The sequence below is a fragment of the Cucurbita moschata genome, unplaced genomic scaffold (assembly GCF_002738365.1).
Source record: "Cucurbita moschata cultivar Rifu unplaced genomic scaffold, Cmos_1.0 Cmo_Scf00021, whole genome shotgun sequence".
NCBI lineage: Eukaryota > Viridiplantae > Streptophyta > Magnoliopsida > Cucurbitales > Cucurbitaceae > Cucurbita > Cucurbita moschata.
In genome coordinates, this window is record NW_019268537.1 from 3,564,952 (window position 1) to 3,585,548 (window position 20,597).

Below are 20,597 nucleotides of genomic sequence, written 5' to 3' on the forward strand. Positions count from 1 at the left end.
TCGTAGTTAATTATTGTTTCAAATATATTTGTATAAATCAGCAGAGTTCCATCTAAATGCCAAATAACTTGTATGTTCATAACAAATATGTTAAGAGTTTTTTTTTTTTTTTTTTTTACAACAATTTCGTTAAAAAAAAATTCAAAATGACATAATTAAGAATTTTTAATGTATCAAATATGATAATTAAAATTGTCAATACATTGGAAAAGATAAATGCTATACTCCTATCTTCAATGAAATGTAATGAAATTGACAAATGTTAATTGTAATTATATTTTTTCTACCACGTGTTTCCAATTATTTGTTCTAGAGATTATTTTTTGTCAACGATTTTAAACTTAAAAAAAAAAAAAAAAAAATTGGATTTTTTTTTTTTTTTTTTTTAAAAAGATATGTGCAATCGTGAAACTTTAACTATCTCTAATTAAAATTTAAATTGATCAATGTTCATCAACGGTGGAGTATGAATTTGTTGATATACTAAAACCTATGGTAGAAGAAAAGAAAGGGCTAAGAGAAACCAAGAAGGATACCAAATTTTTTTCTTTAAAATTATTCCGTAAGCAATTCATGGGACTATCTTCTCACGAATTATAGTAAAATTCTAATTTCTCAAACGTGATTTTTAAACTTTGCTCATGACAAAGGGTGAATCAATTGTTGATTTTCGTCAAGAGCAATGCCAATAGTCAGTCAAATGCGTGTAAATTTTAGATGAGTCAATTGTTGCAAAGGTACAATCTATTGAGTGGTTTCAACTTGTGCCAAATTTAATTTCTTCCAAATTTAAGGTACAACCTATTGAGTGTTGGATAATTGATGATGGGAGGACATTTTGTTCTATTTGATGACAACACACATGTATCATGACAACTAAGAAAAGAGGCCAAAAAGTTCTAATTCCCATGACTTCAAATAAGATGTTTCCATTGGACGTTTTTAATGTGAAAATTTTTGCTCTTACTGCTAGATCAAATGATGACTCGACGCAATGACATTTGAGATATGGACATCTTCATATGAAGGACCTGAAGTTAATGAATGATAAAGGTATGGTTTTCGAGTTACCAAACATTGGTACAATTAGTTTATGTGAAAGATGCCATTATGACAAGTAAACTTTGTAGTCATTTCCTATTGGATAAGCTAAAAGAGTTTCAACTTGTTTAGAACTAATTTATGTTGATTTATGTTGACGGCAAACTAAATTCTTGGGTGGGAATGTTTATTTTTTTACTATTCACTGATAACTAATCATATGAGCTGACTTTACTTCCTATAACATAAGTAAAAAACTTTTGAGAAGTTCTAGAATTTTAAAGCTAGTAGAGAACTAAAGTGACTACCACGTTAAAGTTCTTTGCATAGATAGAGGTGACGAGTTTATGTATAAAGAATTCGATCTATTTTATGAAGAATAGGGCATCAGGAGATTAAGAGCTCCTTACACTCCAGAACAAAATGGAGTCTGTGAATGAAAATTCGAACCGTTGTAGAGATGACAAAAAATATGTTACAAGGAAGGAGACTTTCAAACTAATTTTGAGCAGAAGCTATAACAACATCTGTCAATCTCTTAAATCTTTCACCAACAAAGCTTTGTAATCAATCAATCTCCTTATGAAGCATAACATGAGGAAACTAATAAGTCATTTACGAGTCTTTGGTTATGTTGCTTATGCATTGATAAATTCTCAACTTTAGATGAAACATAATCAAGAAAGTAAAAAAATTTACCTAAAATATATAGGCATTGTTTTCGACTCTATAAGTTAAGAAGAAGCGGTTGAGAAAGAAAAGTAACAAAAAGAAATGGTAGAAGGGATGTAGGCAATTAAGACAAATGAAATATGGGAGATAAGTTAACATCTTTGCAAGAGGAGGTCTATGTAGCACGACAAGAGAAATTCATAAGAAAATACAAAGAAACAAAGGTATACAAGCTGGGAAAGCCATTATACAGATTAAAGCAGGTCCCTTGAGCTTGATATAGCAAGATTGATGGGTATTTTCAAGAAAAAAATACATAAGTCAGAATGAGACTATTTTGTATATGAAGAAGGAAGGTACAAGTTATATTATCCGTATCTGTCTTTATGTTATGATATTATTTATACTAGCTCTTCTAACTCTATTGCGGATAAATTCAAGTTTCAAATGATAGTGAATTTGAGATGTCAGAGGTTATTGCACTCTTTTCTCGGTGCGGAAGCATATTAAGTTCAAGATTAGATTTTTATTTTGCAAGAAAAATATGCTAAAAATATTGAGTAAATTTAGTGTGCAATTGTAAGCGTCCATCAACACCCATGAATATTAATGAAAAATTACAACATGAAGATGAAGTAGAAATGACATATACTAGAAGATTCAAAAGCTTCTTAGCAGATTGATCTACTTTACTTAATGCACACATGACTCAATAATGTATTTCTTGTTGGTGTTATTTCTAAGTTTATGCAACACCTTCAAATGTTCATAATTGAGCAACAAATGGGTCTTGAGTTATCTTGCTAAAACTTTGGAATATGGAATTTGGTACTCTAAATCTTAAAATATCAAATTATATGGGTTCACGAATAGCAATTGAGCAGGATCATTAGATGATAGACTAAGCATTTCAGCCACCCTAGGATCATGATGATTACTTAGAGCTCAAAAAAGCAAAAAACAATGGCATTGTCAACTTTCGAAGCAGAATATGTTGCAACAGCTTCAACTGCTTGTTAAGCTATTTGACTGAGAGAAGCGTTAACTAATTTTCGAGAAAAGGAGCAACAAATATATTTTGTGATAACAAAGAAACTATCTCTATGACAAAAAAATCCAACGTTACAAATCATTGAACTTTGACATTATTATAGATCTTGTTTGTAAAGGAAGAAATTATCTTGATCTTGTTTGTAAAGGAAGAAATTATCTTGAAGTATTGTAACACAAATGAACTGCCAGCATACATACTTACTAAGGCTTTATCAAAAAAAATTATGCCCCTTCAAACAATTACTTGAAACTTTACCTCAAAGGTGGAAGGTTAGCTGTATTCAAATTCAAAGTATGACCTAATTTTGAGAAAGTAATTTTCAAAATTTATGAGTTTGTTTTTGGTCAATTGGTTAGTTCCAAAATTTATGAATTTGTTTTTGGTCAATTGGTTAGTTCCAAAATTTATGAATTTGTTTTTGGTCAATTGGTTAGTAACACCAAACCTTTGCAGCTTTCATCTCATGTTGTCTTTTATTGTCTCTCTCAATATTTTTTTTTTCTAACATTTTGGGGCTTTACATATCTTATACCTTAATTTATTGATAAGAAATATGGATAAAAATGGGCTAATTAGCTATAAGATAACACTGATCAGCTTTAATTTTATTGGATAACCATAAACTATCAACTAAAAATTAATTGAAAGGACGGAATAAGCTTAAGGGGTGATTTCTTGGTAATGGTAAGACCAACTTCCTCTTCCATATCTATATCTTCTTCCTTCATTCCATTTGGGAGTTTCCAATCAAAGCACAGGAAGAGGTTAGCCAATGCCAACTCTACCGTAAGGGTACCCATGTTTATTCCAGGACATATTCTTCGCCCGCCTCCAAAAGGTATTAACTCGAAGTTTTGTCCTTTGTAATCGACATTGCTTTCTATAAACCTCTCAGGAAAGAACTCTTCTGGGTCAGTCCAGGATTGTGGGTCTCGTCCAATGGCCCACACATTAATGTGAAGATGAGACTTGGGGTCGATATCATAACCGTTGAGCTTAAAAGGGCAAATGGTTTCTCTTGGAAGTAGAAGTGGGACTGGTGGATGCAATCTCAAAACCTCTTTCACTACCATTTTTAGATACTCGAGCTTTTCTAGATTGATCTCTTTCACTGAACCTTCTTTTATGCAACTTCTGATCTCGTGTTGGAGCTTCTTCATCACCCTTGGGTTCCTAACCAACTCTGTCATGGCCCAAACAATGGTGCCTGCTCCAGTTTCTACTCCAGCTAGAAAAATATCCTAGAAGTCCATACATCCAAAGAAGAAGAAAATAAAACATACAGAAAAATAAGTGGCCTATAGTTATATATTATTCGTGTTTATGAGTCAACTATATTTTCGAAAGAAGTTTAGGTAGAGATGTCCATAGGACGAGACCTTCTTTGTCTCCATTCCTACTTCATATTCAATCTTTTTCGACAAAATTCTTGGTGCATTTTGGTTGAGATTAAATTTCACAAAATTCTTTTTCCATATACAATATATATTTTAAAAATGGATAGTTTCTAGTTTTAAAATATATTAAAAAGTAAAACATTTTAATAAATTTAATGATATATAAAGTGGGCAGTAATGGAGACTGAAATAATCCTAGCCCCTTTGCCTTGTTTAAACAAAATACCCAATGAACAATCTCTAATTTTAGGTTACCATAATGAGTGCTTTAACGCAATCTTTGGTGACTTTTAATGCATCAGATTCAGAGCTTTCCCTTTCCATTCTCAGCAAAACATCAACAATGTTTTCTTCCTTCTTAGAACTCTTCTTGAAGTTGATACGATCCTCGACTACATGTTGAAAAAAGGCATCCATTTCAGCAAAGCTCTTCTCCAGCCTCCCATGAACACCATTCAACCGATCAATAATCCAACCGAATGTAGGAATGAAATCGGTCATCGAGAAGCTTCCAATTGCTGCTAATGCACTATGCATAACATGTTGAAAGTGTTCATCATCTAATTTTCCTCCGCTGAAGATGCTTCCGAAAGCAACTCTTGTTATTATATTTGCAGTGAGAGAATAGGATTTCTCACTCAGATCAATTGGAGCTGAAGAAGAAGAGGATTGAGAGATGGAGTTTAGAAGGCGCCCCACTTCCTCTTCTCTAATTTCCCGAAAAGATTCCACCCGCCGAGAAGTGAAGAGCTCGAGCATACAAATCTTTCGAACGTTCCTCCAGTGATCTCCGTATGGAGAGAAACTAATGTCAAGGTAGTTGTACGAAAGTCTTCCACTACCTGCTAAGCGAGGACGGCTGCAAGAAGCAAGGTCGTGAAATTTAAACAACTCTCTTGCCGCAGCGGCAGAGGAGATAACGATGGTTGGTACAGAGCCCAATTGGAGGAGCATGACGGGGCCATATTTTTTTGAAAGCTGAGAGAGAGAGCGATGGGGGAGGGAGCCAAGGAGGTGCAAATGACCCAACAAAGGAAGCTTTGGAGGGCCTGGAGGAAGCAGCTTGTTGTTGGGTTTTGCCTGTGTTCTTATGGTTTTAAGAAGCAATAGAGAAGAACAGAGGAAAAACAGAGGAACCCAGAAGAAAAAATCATTAGTAGGCATCATTGTATCAACTCTAAGCATTTCCAAGCTCAATTTTGTGAGATATAAAGAGTGGAATGAGTAATATTTGTGTGTAGGGTGATTGAGCTATTTAAGGCCACATAGACTGAAATAATTGTTCATTTACACTATCATATAGATTTGTACTGAGAGGGATGGCGTTGGTATACACATTTTATGAATGTATTTAAGTGAATATTTATATGTTGAAGTTGAAAAATTTTAAAATGTCAACGACCATGTATAAACTTTGAAAAACTTTAAAATGTCAACCTTGTTTGAACCATGAACCTATGGGCTCTTCCTTGCCCATTCAAACGTATCAACTCTTTGTTAAAAAACTTTATTATTTTTTCTTATTCATTTTGTAATGGTCAATAGAATTCGTCTTTCGTGGAGATTAAGGGAGATCGAGATTTAATCTCGACTACAAACGTCTTTTGTCGGGAGAGTATAAATACCGAGAAATTGAGATCTCAAGTTGAGACGTTTCCCTTATAAATTCGAGCATCAATTTTGCATTTCTAAGTTTCAAGCAATTCTTGTGTAGAATTGTATCCGAGCCATTCAATCAAGCCTTGATCAAGTTCGATTGTGGAGTGACTCAATTTAGAACAAGGTTACAAATCTTATTCTAGATCTTGGATCGTAAGAGAGTAATTTAATTTTAGGCTTATCTCTTGATTGATCCAAATTTTGTAGAAGATGTTAATTAATTGATTAAGGGTTCTTGCAGCAACAAAAGGTTGAATCAGTTGCTCCAACAAAAACTTGTATTATTGGAATGAGGATGAGGGTTGCCTTATTACCGTTCTAAAGATTAGAAGAGTTTTGCCTACAATTTTTTTTAGTAGAAGAAACTAAAAGTGATAATATGGGAATTATATTCAATGAAAATGATTAATAAAATCCTTTAAGAAAAAAAAATTATTGAAAAGATGAGTCAAATTCATAAAAATGCAACATCATATGCAATAAAATTGGTAAACATTAATTGTAATTGTGTTTTTTCTGTTCAATGTTTTCTCGTCAATGTCTTATGTTTAAGACTTATAATTTTAAATCTTTTAGATTTTAGGTTTAGAACAAACTTCAAGTATATTATTAAGAAATTAAACTAAGAAAGGAACTCTTAGAAATCCAACAAAACTTTTAACTTTTCCGAAATTGACCATTCTTAATTGTAATTCCTTTTTTTTCCTCACATACTTTCAATGATTTGTTTTGTATTTTTGTGTTCAATATCTCATATTTAGAACTAATGGTTTTAAACGGTTTGGATTTTAGGTTTAGAATCATTTTTGAGAAATATACTAAAAAATGAGCAAATTTCTTTTTAAAAATAGTCAATCATAGCGTTTTATTCGTTCTCATTTTAGTCCTAGTACAATCTAAGGTGAACATAGTAAGAGACCAAAACCAGAAATAAATTTTTTTAACATCAATGACACTCATTAGAAAAAAGCACCCATGCACCCCTGTGGAAATGGCCCAAAAATAGCTGGAGTAAAACCATTTGGAGTTTTTTTTTTTTTTTTTTTTGTCTATTTCATCAAATTTAAACATTTGTCACAAAACTATCGAAAAAAATATTGCCCGTAACTTAAATTTTCATATAATGAATGCTTTAAATGGCCTGAAAAAGGATTTTTTTGTGTTCAGATTTATGATGCAAGGTCTCGTTTATTCTTTGGTCCTCATTTTAGTCTTAGTCCAATCTAATGAATATAGTATGAGACAAAAAAAAATGAGAAAGATGTTTTTCTGAAGGAATAAATTGCACTCGTCTAAGAAACGAAAAAAGCTGCTAATGGTACTTCCATGAAAAAGGGCCAAGAAATGGCCTGCAAGTGAAACCACTTTGGAGTGTCCTACTTTTGAATGCGTGTGTTAATTTCATCAAACTTGAATAGTCCTCACAAAATTATCAGAAAATATTCATCGCAACACAAGTTTCTAACCTAATGCTACAAATTCCTCAAATAGGGTTTATGCATTCGAGTTTGAGTTATAAGGTCAAGTGCACATGACTGCAGGTTTTTTGGGTCATAATTTTAGTCTTAGTAATCACTTGTGAATATAGTAAGAAACCAAAATGTGAGGAAATCTTTTCTAAACGTTCCAACCACACTTGTTTGAGAAACACAAAAAAGTTACTAATGATACCTCCATGAAAAATGAACTAAAAAACGTCTTGAGAGTGAAACTAATTTGAAATATTTTTTTATTGCACATTTGTGTCAATTTCATTAAATGTGCTGCTTAAAGATGTATATCATATTTTAATCATAACAAATTCGATCTTCCTTTCTTGGAGGCTTTACCATATAGTTTTACTCGATTACACCTATTTAGTAAGAATTGTTGGAGTCTTATATTGAATAATTAAGAAGAAGATTCGGATGTATACGTAAGAGATACTATCTCTACTGGTATAGGAATTTTTTTGGAGAAACTAAAAGCAAAGCAATGAGAGCTTATGCTTAAAGTCTGACAATATCATACTATTGTAGAAGTTAGTTGTTCTATCTCTAGCCATATTTTTACTTAACTAAACAATGTCAATATAATTCTTAAACATCAGATAAAAAAGTTGTGAGTCTCGAAAATGTAATTATAGTAAAGATTTGTGGTAAAGCACTATTAAACTAGGCATGTGTTCGAGAGGAGGAATAGTCTAAATTCCTTATACGGACCCTATTGATATATGGACCATATCTTGAGATTCGTGCACATCACAAAAGTCATTAGATTTAATTAAATTTAATATTGTTGACAAAAAGTTATCAAATTTTTCAATATTAAAGCATGTTATTATCTCTGACTAATGCATTATTTAGATAGGTAATGGATTGCATCACTAGATGCTGTTGTATTATTTTTTGATAGCTTAGGTAAGAGTTATTCCTGAAGTATCTAGATATTATGTAATTGCAAGGGAGGTTATTAATTGAATCCATTAATTTTTTTTTATAAAGTTTCATTGATATGATTTTGTACGGTGAAACATAGCAAAAGTAGAATTCTATTTGAGAAACTTGAATTCAATAGAAAAGATAAAATTTACCAAAGGAAAAAGAAGAACATTTTTCTATGCTATTTTTTTTAGTTCGGGTTCGAATCTTTTGTTCTCTTTGGTCAATTAAGCTACACACACATTAATCATGTCATTGCAACTAGCCAAATTCAACCACCCCAATTATAGCCTCAAGACCCTTTGGATCCACCACGCTTGATCCACACACATATTATGAGTCAATTACTCCATGGTAGGTACCAGCCATTGGTAAGGCACCACGTTTGAAGAAAAATCACCAAAATCAATATCCTCCGCTACCCACTTAGTCATCGTCACAATTGGATCACTATAAACCACCACGGTGCTAATCTCCAGACCACTTGGGAAGTCACCATGTTTGAAGAAGCAGCAACATCAAGTTTCGTATGCAGAGGCCATGCATAAAATCACCGGCTCAAAGTGTGCATCAGTCACGTCCTAGAGTGCAAATTCAAAAGTTTGGTTAAACACAATAATAATTATTATTATTATTATTATTTGGGGAAATATTCACATTCAGAAAAGATTACAAGACAATAATGGTGTGTAATTTAATTTTAGGCTTACCTCTCGATTGACCCAAATCCACCCCCTTTGATGCGGAGGAGAACAAACCACTACTCATAAGGGTGTGTAAACCTTCCCCTACCAGACGCGTTTTAAAGTCTTGAGGGGAAGTCCGAAAGAGAAAGCCCAAAAAAGACAATATCTACTAGCGGTGGATCTGAGTCGTTACAGAAAATATGGGGCAATGCAGTTGTGAATTGAGGTCCTTTCTTGCTCTAAACATGTTAAATCTGGGTTACACATTGATTCAAGGAAACTTGTGTTGAGGTATATTTCTGATTAGTAAAAAGTTTGTACAAGAAGTTGATATTTAAGTTGATATTTATATCTGCATAGGTAAGAGTTGTTCAAAGTATATGCATAACTTAATTGATTTAGACATATACATACAGAATTGACCTCAAAAAGGTAAATTATAACTTTGTTACACCTCAATTTTTTATCCAAAAAGCCCATGGTTCGATGTTGCCACTGCCAATCTAAGTGCAGCCTAGCTCGGCATGGGATATCTGCTAAATGCGAATGTGAATTTGCTACCATACTTCACAAATGCAAACAAGAAAGTGAGTGTGGATTTGAGCTCCATGATCCTCTATCTTTGCATTGGTAACACACTTATTGCGACCCAATTCATAGCTCCCTTTTCAACATCCAAACAAGAACCAATGTTGATGAATGTTCAAATGATGTCTAATCAGGTCAGTCTCTCCATTATAGAAAGAAAAATGGTTCAAAAGCAAGTGGAAACGAATGGGTTGAAGGTTGAGGTAAAGGGATTTTCTGGGTCAAATTTAATTTTGGTACTTTGTTACGATACTCGAATTTTCTACACAATTATTGCAGTTTGATTGTTGGTGGCCCTCTTGGTGGGTTTCGGATTAAAAAAATAAGGCACGCTAACAACATGCTTCATTTCTATTGAGTACCCCACTTTTCACAATCTATTACAAGCAATGAAGAAAACGTCATTGTAGACCAAATTTATAAAATATTTTGATTGGTGTTACAAGAAACATAGACATCACTAACATAATCTTTCGTTGTAGGCCAAGTTGCTGCAACTGTGAATTGGAGAAATGGCTATATTATTCTTCCTCTTCTATTTTGATATTTACTCCGTGTCAAAAGTAAAATCACGACAATATGAACCAAAATATCAATCATGCAATATAAACTTCCACGAAGATAGGAAGAAAATGTCATTCAAATTATTACATGATATTGCAATTCATGTCACACTTAAAAATAATCAAACTTGTTACCAAATTTGGGTGCATGATAATTTAGAATTATGACCATACAAATATATATAATGGCTAATTAGGGTCACAAAATATAATAATTTTTAGGTTATATAAAGTCAGGTAAGTTATCTTTGGAAAGAGACTTGGAAAATGTAGTAAAAAATATTTGAGCTTTCTTTTAACCCAGTGCTAAATTTAGATCGCATATGTAGAATAATTCAAGCTTGACATGATCGATCTTGTCTGTAGAGTAATTCAAATCTCAAACAAGTGTTTTTGAGATATTCGATCAACAAGGTAATCAGAATCTTACTTTCATTATAGTGATTCTTTATCATTTAATATCAGAGCTTTCTTTTAGATCGATTCTTTATCAACAAGTCTACTCGACATGAAGGATGAAATATAATTAAGTTTAGGAATGTCAATGAATAAACTTAATTCATCATTATATGTCTGCCTGACAAATTTTGGAATGGCCAAATCTAAGTTTATTGGATATGTTTTGGAGTTAAATTTATTTGATAGACATACAATGACAATACATGTATCAAGTAGAATTATTTAGTATTTGGTACGTGTACGAGAATGTTCCAAAATACCGAGAGAACACATCTCTTCCTCTCAAAAAGATTGATCGGAGGGTTGATAGAATTCTCCTCATGTTCCATAAAAAATTTGCTTTGCTTCAATAATTTAAACACGTAACCCTATTTTAATGGTTTCCCTTCCTGGAAGGAAGCAAGAAGAATAATGCAAGAGGCATTTTCTATAGAGCTTCCGTACAACTCGATATATTTGTTTAAATTTTCTAAGTTGAACTTCTGAAATCTTTGAAATATGTCCATCACAAATGAATGGCCGTTTTTATCACTTCACAAAATCTAATTGATTGATAGAAATATGGATAAAAATGAGGTAATTAGCCGTAAGATAATGTTTATATTTTATTTGTGTTAGGATTGCTCAACAACGCACATCTTCGATCAAAATGAATATAAAGAACGGGAGAGAGGAAATTAGAGGAATATTGACTAAAAGTTTTATTGATGACTTCAGGTATACAGAACCGTAGAGAATATAGAGAATGAAGAAAGTACATTTTGAATACACGTATTAATGGGTATATATATAGTTTCCGTTTACTAAATATAGGTTTAACAGATTTAATCTACTATATATATTACCAAATATATCTCTTGTTTACCGACATATATATCTCTACCAGATCTTTTACTAGAACATCAGATTCCATATCCCAACAATCTCCTTGGAAACTGATCCAGTCAACCTCAACAATCTCTCACTTGTCGACTGATCCAGTCAACTAAGAATTTCATTCTAGATATGCGTATCACTTGAGGCTTTGCACAACCTCAATGTTCCAACATCAACACAAAATGTTTGCTGGATTCCTTGCACCCTCTATCTTCTCCAAACACATCACCATCTTCCATTAACCTTCGAGTGAAATGGTATCACCTTTTGTGTTTTGTGTTTGAATGATAGACCGAGTTCCTCGCCAACTGCATGACACTCTAACTATCTACCTGAAGAATCTTCTCGCGCTGCTTCTTGCCTAATTCATCTAGATAATCTGTCATTCATATCATCTCATTTCCAGTTTCAACTATTGCCACATACTCAGCCTCAGCAGATGAAAGAGCAACGCATTTATGAAGCCGAGACATCCCATCATCTATGGCTTGCTCCCACTTGGTTGTATCCTCCAACTGTAGGGCCTCATCAAGGGGCTTTCGTTTCCCTTCATCAGTCACCAACCGATAGTGTAAAGAAGGTACATACCTATCTGGTATTTTAATGACTCTGGATAATCTTTTTAACACCTGTTCAGGTGTCACTTGCTCCGCTTCTGGTTCCTCAATAATAGTCTTAGGAGTTTCTTACGTATTCGCTACAACATCACTAGGTGGATCTTTCAGCAACTCAACCTCGACTCCCACTTGCTTTGTTGTCCCAGAGCCTTTTTTCAATTCTCTGACAATTTTTGTGAAGCTAACTCATTTCTATTTACTCGTAACACAGTTCTCACAAGGACTCATATCAACAGATTTCAGACCTTCCAAAACTCCTTTCGCAGCCAACATCTTTATTCATTTAACGCTCATATGTAAGTCTATTATGTCATAGATTTCAATTTGAAGCACTCTCAGTGACAGCTACCATGTTCATACACCCTGCAGTGGTGTATAAGATTCTAGATTTTGTGCCACGTGCTACCACCATAGCACCCTTTCACAATCTTCCACGAACTCTTCCCAAACTTTGTTGCATAACATGTGCTATCTAACTGACCAATAGAGATCAAGTTCTTCTTGAGACTAGAAATTTATCTGACATCCTTAATTGTCCATTGATTTCCTGCCGTAGTTTTTATGCAGACATCCCCTCTCCTTCAACTTTCAAATCTTTGTTGTTGGTAAGATACACTTTTTCAAAATTTCCAGACTGACTTGAAATTTCGAAACAATTCCTTATTTGGAGACAAATGAAAAGATGCACCTGAATCCAATATCCAAGATTCAATCGGACTATCCACGCTGAGGATTAGAGCATCCCCAATGTCTTATGCTGAATTTACCGAATCATCGTCATCCTTTGATTTGTGATTCTGCTTCCTCTTTGTACAATCTGCCTGAAAGTGACATTTTTCTCCAAAACTCCAACACTTTGCATTTGGTTTGTTTGGAGATTTTCCTCGGTTTCTTGGTTTTGATCGCCATTTGTTTGGGCCCTTTGATTTACTTCTTCCCCTTCGATCAACACTGAGAGCATTGCCCGATGAATCTTCAATTTTTCGTTTGCGAATACCTTCGTTGAGAATTACATCTGGAATTTTATCAAACTTCAGTTATTATATCCTCGTGAAATGTTGATTGCGGCAACAACAGTATCCCACGACTCGGGTAAAGATGACATCAAAATCAATGCTTTAATTTCATCTTCGAAATTAATTTTCACTGAACTCAGTTGACTTAGAATCATATTGAATTGGTTTATATGATCACCGACAGATCCACCTTCAGATATTTGCAGATTACACAATCTCCGCATCAAATACACCTTATTCATAACCGACAGTTTCTAGCACATATTCGACAGCGCCTTCAATAGATCTGACGTTGTCTTCTCCTTGATAATGTTGAATGCAACGTTTCTGGATAGTGTTAATCAAATCAACCCCAAGGCCTGACGATCCTTGAGCTTCCACTGCTCCGTGGTCATAGTATCTGGCTTCACCCCCAACAGGGGATCGTGAAGATCTTTTTGGTACAAATAATCTTCAATTTGCATCTTCTAGAAACTGAAATCGGATCCATCAAAATTTTCAATTCCAATCGTTGAAATTTCCATCTTTACAGATCGTGGTGAATCTTGCCTTGCTCTGATACCAGTTGTTAGGATCGCTTAACAACGAACACACTCGATGAAGATGAATACAAAAAACAGGAGGGATAAAATTCAAGGAAGAATATTGGCCAAAGGTTTTATTGATACTTCATGTATGTACAATAGAGAATGCAGACAAGGAAGAAAGTACTGAAAGCACTGACTAATGTATATATGTGATTTCCATTTAGTAAATATAGCGTTAATAGATTTAATCTACCAGATATATTCTACTAAATATATATCTACCAAATCTTTACTAAATATCTATTATATATATCTCTACCATATTTGTAGGAAATACGTGTCCTATATATTTCTACCAAATCTTTTGTTATAGATAAACATCATGCTCCATATTCCAACAATTTGAGTAGTTTAATTCCATTGGATAACCCTAAAATTGAAACTTAAAATTAGCTAAAAGTAAAGGACGGGAATAAGTCTAAGGGGTGATTTCTTGGGCGCTGCAAGACCATCGGCCTCTTCCATATCAACATCTTCTTCTTTCATTCCATCCGGTAGTTTCCAATCAAAACACAGCAGCAGGTTAGCTAGTGCCAGCTCCACGGTAAGGGTCGCCATACTCATCCCAGGGCAAATTCTTCGCCCGCTTCCAAAAGGTATTAACTCGAAGTTTTGTCCTTTATAATCGATATTGCTTCCTATAAACCTCTCGGGAAAGAACTCTTCTGGTTTAGTCCAAGATTGTGGGTCTCGTCCAATGGCCCACATATTAATGTGAAGATGAGTCTTGGGGTCGATATTGTAACCATTGAGCTTAAAAGAGGAGATGGTTTTCCTTGGAAGTAGAAGTGGGACCGGTGGATGCAATCTCAAAGCCTCTTTCACTACCATTTTTAGATACTCGAGTTTTTCCAAGTCCATCTCTTTCACTGAATCTTCCTTTATGCAACTTCTAATCTCGTCTTGGAGCTTCTTCATCACCCTTGGATTCCTAACTAGCTCTGTCATGATCCAAACAATGGTGGTCGCCCCTGTTTCTACTCCGGCTAGAAAAATATCCTAGAAGCACACATAGCCAAAGAAGAAAGAAAATAAAACATGGTTATATCAAACGGATAATAAGAAATTATGGGCTTTAACAGTTTGCTATTTTTCAAAAGAGTTTAGGTTACCATGATAAGTGCTTTAACGCAATCTTGGGTAACTTGTAGTACATCAGATTCAGAGCTTTCCCTTTCCATTCTCAACAAAACATCAACAATGTTTTCTTCATTCTTAGAACTCTTCTTGAAGTTGATACGATCGTCGACTACATGTTGAAAAAAGGCATCCATCTCACCAAAGCTCTTCTCCAGCCTCCCATGAACACCAGTCAACCGATCAATAATCCAACCGAAAGTAGGAATGAAATCGGTCATGGAGAAGCTTCCAATTGCTGCAACTGCTCTCCGGATAACATGTTGAAAGTGTTCATCATCTAATTTTCCCCCGCTGAAGATGCTCCCAAAAGCAACTCTTGTTGTTATATTTGCAGTGAGAGAATAGGATTTCTCACTCAGATTGATTGAAGCTGAAGAAGAAGAGGATTGAGAGATGGATTTTACAAGGCGCCCCACTTCCTCTTCTCTAATTTCCCAAAAAGATTGAACCCGTCGAGCAGTGAAGAGCTCGTGCATACAAATCTTCCGAAGTTCCCTCCAACGTTCACCGTACGGGGAGAGATTTAGGTCCAAGAAGTTGTATGAAAATCTTCCACTACCCGTTAAGCGAGGGCGGCTGCAAGAAGCAAGATCATGGAACTTAAACAACTCTCTTGCAGCGGCGGCAGAGGAGATCACGATGGTTGGGACAGAGCCCAGTTGGAGGAGCATGACGGGGCCATATTTTTTTGAAAGCTTAGAGAGAGAGCGATGAGGGAGGGAGCCAAGGAGGTGCAAATGACCCAACAAAGGAAGCTTTAGAGGGCTTGGAGGAAGAAGCTTGTTTTTGGGGTTTGAGTGTTTTCTTATGGTTTTAAGAAGCAATAGAGAAGAACAGAGGAAAAGCAGAGGAACCCAGATGATAAGATTATTAGACATCATTGTATCAACGTTAAGCATTTCCAATCTCTACCATGAGATATAAAGAGTAGAATGTGGAATGAGTAATATTTATGCGTAGGGTGATTGAGCTATTTTGGGTGACAGAGACTGCAATAATTGTTGTTTTACAATAACATATGGATTTGTATTGAGAGGGATGGCTTCAAAATTGTATACACATTTTATGGAAGCATTTCTGTTGCCCATTTTAGAATTGGTATTGTAATGCAAATATTCTGTCCACTATATTCCTAAAGATTCCAAGAGTTTTGACAGCCACTATCTTTTTGAGTAGAAGAAACTAGAAGTTTGAATTATATTGGAAGGATTGGAATATCTGTATGTTATATATCAATTTGGTGATAGCTCTTAGACATCAACATGACTAATAATAACCTTTTATAAATGATAAAAAAAAAAGTGGCTTGAGATTTTTTTTATTCTTCATAAAAATGTAAGGGCATGCAATGAAATTGACAAGTGTTTTCGTGCTTCTAATTATCTGTTTTAGAGATTTTTTTTTTTTTTTTTGTTAATATCTTATGTTTAAAACTTGTGATGTTAAACTTTTTAGATTTTAGGTTTAGAACCAACTCGGAATAATATTATCAAAGAACTAAAACACTAAACGAGCTCTTAAGAATTAGTAATAGTACTTCTTTAAAACATTACAAGAAAAAAAAAAAATCAAAAAATGGCTTAAGAAAAAACTTTAAAATATATTTTTTTGCTAGTGAATTAACTTTTTAAAATGACCAAGGGCTCCTTTGAAAATTGCTTAAAATGGCGAATGATATCATTAGTAATTGCCAATTTCAATGATATGTTTTAGAAATTAAATGGGAACAAACTATTTTAGAAATTGGAAATTACCTAAAAAAAAAAGTAAGAAATAGTAGATAGGGTAAAAAAAAAATACTGTTGAACTTTTTTTTTTTCTTCTGAAAAAATGGGTGAAATTGTGAAAATTTTACTACCTCTATTTTAAATGGATGGATGTTGATTAATGGTGCCGTATGACTTTGTTGATATAGTGTAACTTACCCTCCATGAAGAGGGAAACTGAAAACCTAAGAGAAACTAAGAAAGGTATTTTATTTTTTAATTATTATTCGGCAAGTAATTCATGAGACCATCTTCTCATGATCGCACGGCTTCAAAGCAACCACCATTAATTTTGCAAAGGAAATTCAAACGTCATAATAGTAAAATTGTAATATCTAAAATGTGATTTTGAAACTTTGCTCATAACGTCTTGAATTGCAGCAACAACACTTCAAAGCAAGCACCTTACATCATGATCTTGACCAGAGTAGACTCTGACGGTAGTTTTCGGTGGGTCTTCCGACCGTTCATTCTTCCTCCTCTCTCTAGGTTCTCTCTTAACACCTTTCTCTCACTATATTTCTTTTGGACCCCTTTAGCGGTTGGAGGGATAAACTTACCTATTTGCCCCTCTCTCTACTTTTCCTATTTTATTTTTATTTTTTCTTTTTCTATTTCTATTTCTTCATTCTTTCTGTCATGTATCAAGGAAAACCTGCGAGGGCGGCTGATAGATTTAGGTCCACGAAGTTGTATGAAAATCTTCCACTACCCGTTAAGCGAGGGCTGCTGCAAGAAGCAAGGTCATGAAATTTAAACAACTCTCTTGCAGCAGCGGCAGAGGAGATCACGATGGTTGGGACAGAGCCCAGTTGGAGAAGCATGACGGGGCCATATTCTTTTTGAAAGCTTAGGAAAAGAGCGATGGGGGAGAGAGCCAAGGAGGTGCAAATGGCCCAACAAAGGAAGCTTGGGAGGGGTGGGAGGAAGAAGCTTGTTGTTGGGTTTTGCCTGTTTTCTTACGATTTTAAGAAGCAATAGAGAAGAACAGAGGAAAAGCAAAGAACCCAGATGAAAAAATCATTAGTAGGCATCATTGTATCAACTCTAAGCATTTCCAAGCTCTATTTTGCGAGATATAAAGAGTAGAATGTGGAATGAGTAATATTTGTGTGTAGGGTGATTGAGCTATTTTAAGGCCACAGAGACTGCAATAATTGTTCATTTACATTATCATATGGATAGGTATTAAGAGGGATGGCTTCAAAATTGGTATACTTATTTTATGGATGCATTTCTGTTGTCGTTTTTAGAATTGGTCTATTTGTGATGCAAATATTGAATTATATGGAAAGGATTTGAACAAATGGTCCCATCAAAATATGTGAAATAAATAACTATTCAAGTGAGAGAACCCGTTTGAGAGGAGAGCTTTTGAATATAAGAACCTTAAGCATGTATGCTTTACTATTTTTTTTTTCGTTCAAATAACATAGGAGTATTTATAGTGGAGATTGCATGATCAATCTCCGGAACTTTCAAATTAATAACTACTAAATCTTTATCTTAAAATCGGTTAATAACTTCTTTTGCTAAGTTAAAGTTTATTAACTCACATTCTTCTCCATAAGCTTGACATTGCTTGAAATTCTTCACTTTGAGAAACTCTTGCATGTCTGCAACTTTAACCCTTGAAAGGGTATTCGTGAGAATGTCTGCACCTTTTTAGTTTCAACTCTTGAAAGGGTATTCGTGAGAATGTCTGCACGTTGCTCTCTAGTTTCAACTTTGTTTGGTCTCTGATCAACTCTGTCTTCTTCGGAAGAAAATTTAATTTTGCAACATGCATTTTCTTCCACTCCTCTCTTCTTTGGAGAGAATTTATTGTTAGACTCACATCTAGAAAATTCTAGTGACTTGCTCATTTCAACTTCTTTTTAAGCCTACCTTTAGGTTTGTTTGGTTGAGATGAAGTTTGAAATCTCATTTTTCTGTGGTGGTCTTTCTCTGGGTCTCCTTGGTTGAGATGATAAGTCTAATGAAATACATCGACTTATATGTTACACTTCATTGATTGAAGCAGTCTTTGGTTGCTTCTTGTATCTATTTTTCGGTTCATTTTTCTCCTGACTTATTGGTTTCTTCTTTATTTCTTTCTGTTAACGCCAATGGACACTTTCTGAAGATGTTGATAGTTTTTCAATAGTATCTTATACAGGCGGTTTCAAGATCATCTTACCTTCATCAACCGTGTTCTATTTCTGTCGTATATCTTGAGGAACGAGCCAACTATCCCCATTTTGCTACCTTCTTGTGTCATTTGTCCAAGGCTAATAATAGTGCTCTTCAAACTTAGAATATAATACATCTTGGTCAATAGACGTTGATCGTCATTCTTACACGGGAACAAGATAGATCATTTGCCTTGGATCGGTACAATTGATCTGTCGCAAAGCTTCACATTTTCAGTGAACTTCTCATCAAGCTCCTTGAATTTTGTTCCATCTCCGGTCATGTGGTTGCTCGCTTCGTTGTCTAGGTACCACATGCTAGTTTCCACTTGGTCTTCTCCATCTATGAAGAGGTTCGCCATAACCTTCTCTTCAGTGAGCATCAACAGGTTGGGCATTTCCTCGGCCAATATCAATGTGGGCTCTTCATCATCCGAGAACATGAGGTTTGTCTCCTCATCACACTCCTTGTTGTGGCACTCTGTCGTATAATGCCCATATTTTCCACCAGGGTAACACTTGACCATACTCATGTCTTTTCGAGGGTTGCCATTTTCATGGGTTTGTGAGGTATTGTCACGACCTCCTTTGCCACCACATCTGCGACCACGTCCATGACCTCTTTTTTCTTTGTTATGATTGCCATGTCTGCTCGTACATGAGAAAGAAGAGCCATCTGCATCTTTCTTTTTCATCCGTGCGAGCCACCTCTCATGTGTGAGTAAGAGGTATTTCTCCTCTTCTTTGTTTTCGTAGCCACAAAGTCTCTCCTCATGGACCTTAAGATGACCAACAACCTCCTCAACCGACATGTTCTTGAGGTCACCGAACTGCTCGATGGAGGTAACAATCTGCATGAATATTGGGGGAACTACTCGAATAAATTTCTTGATGACAGAGATCTCCTCCACCACATCACCTAATGAACGGATGTCGTTGATGATCGTTGTCAACTTCATAGCAAAGTCGTTTATTGACTCACCGTTCTTCATGCACCGTTTTTCATGTGGATAGCCTTGAACTCACTCTTCTTCAAGGTCTGCACCTTTGCTTCCTTGACACGTTCTACACCCACATGCATTGTTTGCTGCGTCTCCCATGCTGCCTTTACCGAGTCCTTCTCTGCCACATGAGAAGAACGTCTCTAGGACTGTTTAGTAGATGGCGGCAAGAGCCATCTTATCCTTACGCTCTTCAACTTCATCACCATGCTCGATGGCGTCCCACACGTCCTATGCTTGTAAGTTAACACGCATCCTTATCGACCATGCTGCGTAATTACTCTTCGTGAGTAATAGGTACTGAAGCATTACACTCCCCTCCCTTCCACTCCTTATCGTTGTCACATCTCTTCCGGCAACTTCGTGTGGTGACGACATTTGTTTCGACATCCTAACTCTGATACTAAATATTGGAAATTACCCACGATCGAAATAAATAACTGAAGCGCTAGAACTTGAGGGGAGATATTTTCTAAATAGAGGAACCTTGAGCACGTATGGTTTATTAATTTTTTTTTTTTTTTGTTTTGTTTTGAAATAGCATACGTCTCATGGCTATATAGGGTGGAGATTGCATATTCAATCTCCTAAACTTTATAACTACTAAATCTTCTAATCAGTCTCCTAACCTTTTAAATCAATAACTACTCAATGTTTCTAATCCATCCCCTAAACTACTAAATACTAATTGATCTCCTACCTTTTAAATTAATAACTACGGAAACTTTATCTTAAAATCGTTCTCCGTTAATAACTTCTTTTGGGTCAAGTTTATTAACTCACATGTTATATATCAATTTGGTAATAGCACCTCAAAATGACTAATACTATCCTTTTAAAAATGATAATAATAAATAAAAAAAAAAAAAAAAAAATGGCTTGAG

The 20,597-nt window shown here is 34.9% G+C and overlaps 2 protein-coding genes across 3 annotated transcripts in view; both read right to left on the reverse strand.

Annotated features, from left to right (window-relative positions):
• Positions 1-3,393: 3,393 nt before the first annotated feature.
• LOC111458729 (cytochrome P450 71B34-like) lies at positions 3,394-5,344 on the reverse strand. The gene is made up of 2 exons (XM_023101519.1): positions 4,420-5,344; positions 3,394-4,008 (listed from the first exon to the last, which is right to left on the reverse strand). Exons 1-2 carry the CDS (start codon positions 5,329-5,331, stop codon positions 3,394-3,396), a joined length of 1,527 nt encoding a protein of 508 aa, XP_022957287.1. The 5' UTR covers positions 5,332-5,344.
• An 8,573-nt stretch (positions 5,345-13,917) lies between these two features.
• Positions 13,918-20,597, reverse strand: part of LOC111458149 (cytochrome P450 71B26-like) — a 12,732-nt gene continuing 6,052 nt past the window's right edge. The window contains exons 2-3 of one of the 2 annotated variants that reach the window (XM_023100630.1): positions 14,748-15,629; positions 13,918-14,634 (exon numbers count right to left, since the gene is read on the reverse strand). In XM_023100630.1, the coding sequence (XP_022956398.1) occupies positions 14,029-14,634; positions 14,748-15,629 (1,488 nt within the window). In that variant the 3' untranslated portion in view covers positions 13,918-14,028. Of the gene's footprint in view, positions 14,635-14,747; positions 15,760-20,597 lie in introns of those variants that run through there. The other variant, XM_023100629.1, reaches the window with a different exon arrangement.